Source organism: Pteropus alecto, unplaced genomic scaffold, assembly GCF_000325575.1.
Source record: "Pteropus alecto unplaced genomic scaffold, ASM32557v1 scaffold105, whole genome shotgun sequence".
In the NCBI taxonomy this organism is placed as follows: Eukaryota; Metazoa; Chordata; class Mammalia; order Chiroptera; family Pteropodidae; genus Pteropus; species Pteropus alecto.
This window is the reverse complement of record NW_006436294.1, coordinates 1,579,618-1,590,170: the sequence shown is the minus strand read 5'-3', so window position 1 is coordinate 1,590,170 and position 10,553 is coordinate 1,579,618. Positions and strand designations below refer to the sequence as shown.

The following is a 10,553-nucleotide window of genomic DNA, read 5'->3' as shown; positions in this document are numbered from 1 at the left end:
ATGCCGAGTCCGAAACCTATCTATCTCATGTGATACAGTGGGAAGATAGAAAAGTCGTGCATGTCCGAAGTCTGCAGGCAAACGAAAGCCCAGCACAGCTTCATCGGCCAACAGTTTACATGCGAGTGTTCCTACAGTCAACCCTATGGCCCTTACACACGTTTAGACATTTTCCCAGCAAATTGTTTGTCGTCAGTAGTTTCAGAGTAGAAAAGGGAAAGGGGAATGGCAGCAGAAGCTTCACTAGCATAGTCTAAAAAGAAAAGTATATCTTAATCTAGTGAGGAAAAAATACGTCTTTCAAAAGCCGTCACTCCACTGGACTTAGTGTTCTTGTTTACATCACACGCGTTGGCTACTGAAAATAAGAAGGGCGCATTGAGCCCGCTACTCTTGCAACTGAGGTGAATTAACTACATCACTGAGGGGGAAAAATACTGCAAAGGCTCCCATCACCTCTGTGCAAAGTCCAAGTATCTTAAAATGAAGTCTCCCAAGATCTGACCTTGGCCTGTTTCTTCAGCCTTATTTCCACCTACTTTCTGCCCGATATGCTCTGCTAGTTCCTGTGGGCCTCTACCTTCCTGTCTTTGTTCATGCTTTTTTCTCTCCCTGGAATGTTCTTCATCTCTGCATGACCTCCATTTTCTGGCAAATTCCTACCTATTCTTTAAAATTCATTTCAAACCTCGAACACTCTAGTAAGCCTTCTTTGATCCTTGTCCCCCATGCCACCCAGGAGGTGTCCCTACCGTGGGCTTCAGTAGTCTATGCACGTATTTATCAATTGCACCTTCTTCGGTGTGTCTTATTGCATACACTGTGTCTTTATTCCTTATGAAGTAATCAGGGATAATTTTTTAATCTATCATTCCATATCTACCACTTAGTCCTATGTGCGGCACAGAAAGATGTACTCAGTAAATATTTCTTTGAATGGATTTAATGGAGGTAATAGCTGAAACTATGATACAAGGTGAAAATCTAAGAGAAATTTATTTCTGATTTTCACGAATGCTGTTATTTAAGAAGCCAGGGTAAATTTGCATAAAAAAGTTAAAAGGTGGATGGTTTTGTGTTTTCTTTCTCAACAACTGTCTCCGATTATGTTCCACGTTCTTTGTCCATTCGCTCTTCTGATTTGCCACTAGCAAGTCTTCATCTGAAATGGAATGATCATTTGCTCATTCTTATTTAACTTTCTATAAACATCTATTAAGTTGAACCGTGTGAAACCAGTGTTTTACAGGTCAAAAAAGGTCAGATATTGGTCATTTCTATGATTCAAACTAAATACAAGATTGGGAGCTAGGTCTCCCTTCCTTGCATCTCTTCACTGTATTTCTACGCCGTTCATATAGTCTGGGTTTGCTGTATTCATGACTTTTATAGTTGGTAAAGCAACCACATAAATTTCGTTCAAGCAATGTAGACGGTCTCAGTGCAGGGTGCTGCTGCAGGAAGAGGTGAGACTCTATCTTGCGATACTATTCAAGCAAAGACTGGGAAGCCATGTGTCAGCAAAGCCTTAGAACGGACTTTTGCATTCTGTAGACAAGTGGACTCCATTACTACCTCCATATTCACACCCAACTCTCAATTTCATGACTCTGTAAGAGTTAAAATAATGTTTAGCATCATTAAGACATTAATCTCTACTTTCGCGGCTGTCCCACAATTGAATTTCCACGTAGTTGCTTACATTTCTCTATGGATTCAGGAAAGCATTCGTCCCACATCATCTAATTGATTAAACATACTTTGCCCTCATGACATCTCCATCAGTCATTCCCAAACACGCTTAGCACGAATGAATAAGGTGGTTGATGTCAATGAACGTGACTTTCTAGAGGAGGATACCGCTAGACCACAGGCAGTGGAAGACCAAAGGCCAGTGTTCCGGTGCCTTGGGACTCTGAGTTGGTCAATGACCCTCTGCTTGGGAAACGGGACTTTTTTGAATGTTTCACCTGACTTTTATGTGAATGTTGGTGTTAATATTTTTCTTACTGTTGATTTCTTAATTCCTTCTAACTTTTAAACTTAAAAGAACCTTTGAAACTAACTGAGCTGAAAATATCTTTTAAAAATAAGGAACACATTTAGATTCTGGTGCACAGCAAATTCTCTGTGAAGGAAAGTTCCAAATTTGTGATTCTATTTACATTTCCATAAACACAGAGAATCTTTGTCTGAGCTTATTATGTGACAAATGACAGTGTTAGAAATGGGGTGTTTTAAGACTCTAATTATGCATGCGCTCCCATTCTCGTTAGTCTTCATGTTTTGTTGCTTCACATTTGAAGCAATGCAAAACTTGTACTTTTTGGCTCAAGCACCTTTTCCTCAAAGTTGATATTTTAATGTATTTTAACTAACATTGGCCTCATTAACGTAATTAAAATACTAAAACATAAGAAAGGTGCTAAGGTGCCACCGCTCCTCAGAGGCAGATCCTGAGATGGAGATGATCTTGCGCGGTGTTTGTTAGGGAGTGGCGTAGGGGTCAAGGCCTGTGGGAGGGCCAGAGGGGACCAGAAGTTGAGCTGCGCCGCATGCCCAACAGAGGCCTCAGCCAACACCTCAGCAAGCTCTGGGCGGTCATGGTCCTTCAGAGTTGTCCCAAGTCGGGCTGGGAGCAGCCTTAGACACCACATAGAACAGAGATTGGAACACTGTAGGCTCTGGTTTCTTACACTCATGTAGCATTCAAGGTCCCAGACATGTCAAGGAAGGAGGAGAGACTTCCAGAACTGAAAAAGCCATGTGCTCAAGGACCATAGATGAATTAGGGGTAACGGGTACAGGCGGGATCTCCTTCCCTCCTGAGGGGGGACTGGGCAGCCTGCATATGGGTTTGGGCCTTTCTCGGGTCCTGTTCCCAACTCTCTGGTTTAGTCAATGCAAATTAAAATTACTTAAATCAAATTAAAATGTCTGTGTCTCAGTCGTCCCCGCTGCACTTGGAATGCTCATTTGCCGCGTTGGCGCGGGACATCTCCACCGAGGCGGAGGACTCTGTCAGGCCGTGTGGCCCCGCACACACCGTGCAGCCCGATCTCGAAAGTCCCGCCGCCTCCCTGAGACCTTGCGGGAGAAAGGGGCCCTTGCTCATTACCCGGATGACTCGGAGGCATCCCTCATCTCGGAGGCACCTCTGTTTTGCCTCATCGAGTCCGTCTTTCTTTCGTGTTCAACGTTAATATGGCTTCATAAACCAGAGCTGGAATCAGCAGCAACTGAGGTGTTTCCATCTCCCAAAGGCCAGGCCGGGGAGGCGGGGGAGGCGTTGGTATTCATTGCACTCGTTCAGTTAGAGAAAAGGCAGAAAAGCCATTTAAGTTTGCATAAAAGAAGGATGTAAACGCTCATACCTTGCCGCAGTGACATCCAAAAACATGACATTGTTGGCCAGCAAGAAATTAATGGAAAACAATGAAATTATGGCATGAGATATACTTTAAAGCATCAATAAGCATTTTAGAATTAGCCTCCTCCAAAATAAACTGTATTTGATGATAATAAAGACCTGCTTTGTTAGGTGAGCCTTTCCATGAGTCACCGTCTTTAATTATTCAGTAAACATCGCATCTGTGCCTTAGTTGCTGATTCTTGCACTGTTTTCTTCTACAACTTTTTGTTATGCAGACTGTACCTCTCTTAAAACATTTCCAAGCAAACTCTTCCAGACTTGAAATTTAATGTCTTTAGTGCATGCGGTATTCATTGTTATTTTCTTCCGAAGTCTCAGCAAAAGTCTAGCCATTGCACAAATCATTTGTGATGCTTAAAGGTATTTTTTTCCGAGTCAGCTCTTCAGTAGGTGTACAGAAAAGACAGTCTTTAAGGCGGATCTTTTTTTCTCGCATTGTACATAGGCTCTCCCGTGAGGTCTATGGGAGGGGAAAGGCCAGCTTACATTCATGTTCTTCTGCGTAAGGGAGCTGAACTAAATCACACAGATTGAATTTTTATAAAATATGATAGAAAAATATACAACTGCACTATCTAAAAAAACTGATTCTCGTATCTCCCCATTATCCATAAAGGCACTCACCTCCCCGAGTCTGCTGCCACAGTCCCGCAGACGAGGACTCATTTCTTCATTTGTTCATTCATCACTTATTGAAACCTACATGGGATAAACAATGGGCATGGCTTTTGAGGGTTCTGACCTGTGGAGCATGTAACCACGAAGCACTAGTCAATGGGAAATAAATTACCCCATCTATTAATAAGATTAAGTGCCCAGCACTCCAGTGCAGAGGTCCAGTAAATATTGGACCAGAGCATCTGCTTCAGGATTAAGACTAAACGGAGCTCCTGACTTCTTTCTAAACGCAGCTGGTGAGCCCAGCGAGCTCGCCTGAGCCAGCACGTGGGAGCCGGGCCGGTGACGGCCTTCCAAGCCCACACCTCATCTTTTTCCTTAATCACTTGCATGGGTTTGACCACTGCTGTGCAACACATCGAGTCTCAGGCAGGACAGACGAGAGTGGCAGATGTTCCTCACCTTTCAGAGGAGTGACTGCCACCAGCAGGATGTGACCAGGAAATGAGGTATCTTCTTTCCAAAGAGGAGGAGCCCACAGAGGTAGAGGAGTGCACGCCCACTCTAGATCTCTCTCTTCCTTACAAGCCAAGGACGGAAGCCCCTCCCTGGTCAGTGGTCCAAGGCAACGCGAGGTGAGGGGTTTTAAATTCCTTCCCTCTGCCCACAAGTCATCCCTGTCTCACAGGAATATTGGGAAGTGGGGGGTTAAAGAAGTAAAATACATAAAATACCTAGCCAGCCCGGCACTCTGTCGGGTCTGACAAGCAGTCACACGCTCTCTTCTCCCCTGCACTGTCCCCTGTTTGGGTTTCCTGAGGGAGCATCCTGGATCTGAATGACCTGTGCCGTGCGTTTTTGAATTGAGTCGCTCAGCTTTACTTATTGAGACCTCACGCGCTCGGCACTGAGGTCATCTGGCTTAAAGGAAGTAGTGGAATTATAGAATTCTTCAGACTAAGAAGGGATCTCAGAGGTCACGTCTCACTCATTTCATGGGGGAAGGATCCAGGGTCCAGTAGTTGAGAAGGCGGGGCCTCCAGTGCCTTCCGCCACAGCGCGTTCACTGGCAGCACCTCAGTCACACCTGTGTCCCCAACACCCCCAAAAGTGTCTGGCCTATTGTTGGCTCTCAGAAAATATTTGCTAAATGAATCGATTCGCTGTATTCCCCTGCCTGGCCTTTGGCAGTCAAACCATAGCTTGTGGCTTTGTAAGACTTCCGTGAACAGATACCACGCGTGACACAGCCTTCTCAAACCACGTGTAGGGGCTTAAAGTTAGACTCCGCCATGGACTATGCAGTGCAAATTAAAACATTTTAGCATCTTAAAAATATATGCATATAAATATATAGGATATTTATTTTTAAAGACGTAGGAGAGGGGCGTATACCACTTAGTATATGTCGTATTTTTATTTTAGGTGGGAGAAGTAATCACGAGGGGCCAGCAGACCGCCAAGCCCGTGAAATGTACGCCGGACAGCAGCCGAGAGCAAGCAAGCCAAAGGTAGCCCCGCCCCAGTTTAGCTTTATTGTATTGTCCTCTTCATTGTCATCTGATGGCTAGAATGGACCTTCCAAAAAGATAGTTATTTAAGGTTTTTAAACGATTCATACCACGAACGTTAACGTTCATGACCCAGACTTAGACTCTTGATTGGCAGGGCTCTAAATTCCTAAAAATAAGTCTGTGTGCATGCGGGTCCCAGTTTCTCGGGAAATAACACCAAGTGGTGACGTCAGCACTGCTGACCGCTGGCGTTTAGGGAGCGCTTGCTCTGCCGGGCACTTTGCTGTGTGCTTTACCCGCAGTAACACGTGTAACCCGCCCCGTTTGTATCCTCAGCGTACAGATGGGGAAAGCGAGAGAAAGAGAAGTTGAGAATGTTCAAAGGTCACGTAGCTATGACATGTTGGGACAACTGCCGAGCCCTGTTCACAGTGCTGCTCACGCTGCATCCCTTTTATGACCCACGTGTCACTTCATAGACTCCAAAACTCTCAAGGCTTCAAGGCCAAGAGGCCCCTCCGTGTGCCATTGTGTCAGGTCACCTCTGGCCTTTGCGTTAGCTTCTTACCCACCGGGACCTTCACCCCCTCGAGAGAACAGTCACCCCATTCCGCGTGTTTCTCAGCGCGAGGCAGGCTCTCCTTGGTTCCTCACTGAAGACTCTAGCTCGGGCCCCTGGAGACCCTCAGAGCAAAGCCCACCTCCTGTAAGCAGTGACATCCCGTGAAGTATGCTGGACCAAGCTCTCGATGACTTCCCAGTTCTTCCTTAGAACGGACACCCCAGCGCTTCCAGCTTTCCTGCTCCCTGGCAGGATTTCCGGGCTCTTACCATCCAGATGGTAAAATCTATTTTGAACCAAGGCAAACTATCTTTGTGATACAAATGTATGTGCCGGAATTATCATTATAAAAATACCTGAACGAGAGCTATGTTTGTGTCTTGCATAATGCAAGCAGTCAGGCATCTGTATATTCAAAGGCAACTGTGGAAGTTTTGTAGGATTTTCAAACCTGGGGTTTGTTTGAACAGGTATGGAATTGAATTCCCACTGGAAAGTGGGGCGCTGTTTTTAACCTTGGAAATCCACGGGTGTATTTTTCAGCTCCATGATTCCCTTTCAGATACGTGTGTAATTTACAGAGCTTCGAAGGTATTATGACTACCGTGAATATTCACGGTCACAATTAACCCCCAGCAGCATCCACACACGTAAGGAGTCTGAGTCTAATGTGTGAGGAATTGCAGGGATGCGAAGCCAAGTCATTGCAGACGGTTTTCAGACGGTTTTCAGGCCCCGGGAAAACCGTCATCACCGTGGTTACCCTTGATGTCTATAGACATCTTCCCACCCTTCTCCGTAGTAGTGTCTCCTGTGTTATTCTTGAAGAGCCTTTCCTCTTCATCCTCATCATGAGAAATGGTCACTTCACGACCATACAGAGTATGTGGAAGTTGTTTGTGATGCTCCTGAATCACTGACAAACTTCATTATCCAGCCTCTGGCTGGGGGAGCCCACTCACCGAACAGCCGCCCACTCAGGCTGCATGCGGGAGTGAGGCCAGGCAGGTGGGATGTTTGAGGGACAGGACGGCAGGTGCACCAGCACATCCCGGGACCGGGACGGGCCCCTCGACCCTCTCGCAGACTGGGCCGTCCTTCCCTCCCACTGTGGAGGCGGAGTGGACGGAAGCAGAAAGACACGTGGGTGAGGTTTAGTTCATCGAGAGGGACAGGGTCACGTTTGGGGTCGGGGGGGCAGGTAACTGATTCAGCAAACTCTTGTGGTCCCGTGACACTGAATGATAAAGGAAGATAGCAACTTTCTCACAAATGGATTCGTTGAGTGTTGAGTGCCTGCTCTGTGCTCTACGCTGCTATGCATTATCTTCTCCTTAATATTCGAAATAACTACGAGGTGAGTCCTGCTCTTACTAATGTACTGAGGTTCAAAGAGATTGAGGAATTTGCCCAGGATCACAACGTCACTGAGCGTGTGGCGGAACCAGATTAGAAAACTCGGTCCGGTCCTGAGCTTGCCTTCTTACTGTCTTTCCGGGACCCTTTTTAGCAGGCTTTCTTCTCTAGAGCAGTCTTAGGTTCACAGCAAAATTGAGCAGAAGGCACAGAGATTTCGCATATACCCCCGTCCCCGTTCAAGCACAGCCTTCTCAGTTATCAGTATCCCCCATCTGAGTGGTTCGTTTGTTACGATTGATGAACCCACACTGACAATCATTATCACCCAAAGTCCATAGCTTACATTAGGGTTCACACTTTATGTTGTTCATTCTACATGGTTTTGGCTATCACCCAAAGTCCATAGTTTACATTAGGGTTCACACTTGATGTTGTTCATTCTACGTGGTTTTGGGCAATGTATAATGATATGTACTGCTCTAAAAATCCTCTGTGCTCCACCTGTCCCTCCCTCCCTCCCTCCCCTCGACCCCTGCTGACTATCGATCTTTTTACTGTCACCATAGTTTTGCCTTTTCCAAAACGTGATATAGTCGCTATCATATAGTATATAGACTGTTCATATTGGTTTCTTTCACTTAGTCCTGTGCATTTAAGCTTCCTCCATGTCTTCTCATGACTTGATAGTGCATGTTTTAAGTGCCGAATAATATTCCATCATCTGAATGCACTACAGTTTACTAGCCATTTACCTACTGGAGGACATCTTGTTTGCTTCTAGCTTTTGGCAATTATGAATAATGCTGCTGTAAACATCGTGTGCAGGTTTTTGGGTGAACATAAGACTTCAGCAACCTCGAGTAAATACCGGGGAGTGTGATCGCGGGGTCGTATGGTAACGGTATGTTTTGTTATGTAAGAAGCTGCCGAATCGTCTTCACCGTGGCTGTGCCATTTTGCATTTCACCAGCAATGGATGAAAGTTCCCGTTGCTCCACATCCTGCCGGCATTCGGTGGAGTCAGTGTTCTAGGTTTCGGCCACTCTAGGAGGTGTGTAGGGTTATCTCGTTTTAATTTGCATTTCCCTGATGACCTATGGAGTGGAGCATCTTTTCATAGGCTTATTGCCAACTACACATCTACCCCCATGATGCGTCTGTGAAGATTTTCAGCCTATCTTTCAATCACGTGATTTGTTTTCTTATTGTTGAGTTTTAAGAGTTCTTTGTATATTTTGGGTAACAGTCTTTTATCATATGTCTTTTGCAAATATTCCAATCTGTGGTTTGTCTTATCAATATCTCAAAATTCTTTTTCACAGGGCAGAAGTTTTTAATTTTAATAAAGTCCAACTTGTGAATTATTTCTTTCATGGATCATACCTTTGCTGTTAAATCTAAAATGTCATCACTGTACCCAAGATTTTCTAGTTTTTTTCCTATGTTATCTTCTAGGAGTTTTTATAATTTTGCTTTTTGTGTTTAGGTCGACGATTTATTTTGAGTTAATTTTGGGAAGGTTGTAAGGTCTGCGTGTGGATGTCCAGTACTTCTGGCACCATTTGTTAGAGACTATCTTTGCTCCGTCGAATTGCCTTTGCCCCTTTGTCAAAGATTAGTTGACTGTGTCTATGGAGGTCTATTTCTGGGCTCTCTATTCTGTTTCATTTATCTACTTTTTGTACTCTTTTGCCGATACCACACTGTCTTGATTCCCATAGCTTTATAGTAAGTCTTTAAGTTGAGGAGTGTCAGCCCTCCAACTTCATTCTTCTCATCTAATATTGCACTGGCTGTTCTGAGTCTTTTGTCTCTCCACGTGAACTTTACAATTAGTTTGTCGATATCCACAAGATAACTTGCTGGGATTTTTATTGGAATTGCATTGAATTTATAGATCAAGTTGAGTAGAACTGACATCTTGACAGATTGAGTCTCCCTACCCATAAACACGATGTCTCCCTGTTTATTTCGTTCTTCGATGTCCATCAGAATTTTATAGTTTTCTTCAGAAATCAGAGTCACTTCATGGTATCTTTTAATGAACAGAATACCATATTCTTAAAATAATCAAAATCGGTACACTTTTAAATGATTAATGCTTTCTTATTTTTATTTTAGATATCCTATCTCACTGTGACATCGTAAAGGTAGTCTCTTATGTTATAAAGCTTTGTGGTTTTCGTTTTCACATTTAGGTATAATCCACTAGGAATTAATTTTTGTTTAAGGTCCGACAGTTTTATTAAGATATGACAACTTAATTTTTTTCCCATTTAGACACCCTACTGTCCCAATGTCTCTTGTTATAAAAGTTATACTTTCTACAATGATCAACAAGTCCACCTGTGTCAGAGGTCAAGTGTCCACATATGTGCGGGTCTGTTTCTGGACTCTATGCTGTTCTATTCCCTTAATTTTCCTAGGAAATTATAACTAGCAGTAAAAGTCCGCTCAACCTATTCTTCTTATTGAAGAGTTGGCTCTTCCTGGCCCTTTGTGTTTCTATATAAATGTTAGAAATGACTTGTCATGTTTCTGTTTCTCTCTCTCTCTCTCTCTCTCACACACAGACACACACACACACACACACACACACACACACAGCGTATTGGGATTTTGTTTGGAATTCTATTGGATATATAGAACAGTTTACGGAGAACAATTCTTATATCGGCATCTCTTTTTTAGTCTTATTTTAGTGTCTCAGTAAAAGTTTATAAGTTTTCCATCAATATTCCATGTTTTATTAATTTTTAGGCATGTGATATTTTTAATGCTATCATAAATGTGTACTTTTTTGTTTGTTCGTTGCTGGTACATAGATTTGCAGTTTTTATTGTGGTAAAATACACATAACACAATTTACCGTTTTAGCCATTGAAAAGTGTACAGCTCAGTGGTATTTAGTATATTCACAATATTGTGCAACCATCACCACTATGTAATTTACTTTGTGTTTAAGTTTTTACCCAGCAACCTTGCTAATATCTCTTATTATTTTATTAATTTGCCTGTTGGTTCTTTTAGATTCTCTGCATATCTGCCAAGAATGATCGCTTGTTTT

The 10,553-nt window shown here is 43.6% G+C and overlaps 1 protein-coding gene across 1 annotated transcript in view; it reads left to right on the top strand.

Annotated features, from left to right (window-relative positions):
- Positions 1–10,553, top strand: part of LRRC6 (leucine rich repeat containing 6) — a 56,654-nt gene that overhangs the window by 43,094 nt on the left and 3,007 nt on the right. The window contains exon 12 of the mRNA XM_015590202.1: positions 5,477–5,562. Within this exon, the coding sequence (XP_015445688.1) occupies positions 5,477–5,562 (86 nt within the window). The remainder of the gene's footprint in view (positions 1–5,476; positions 5,563–10,553) is intronic.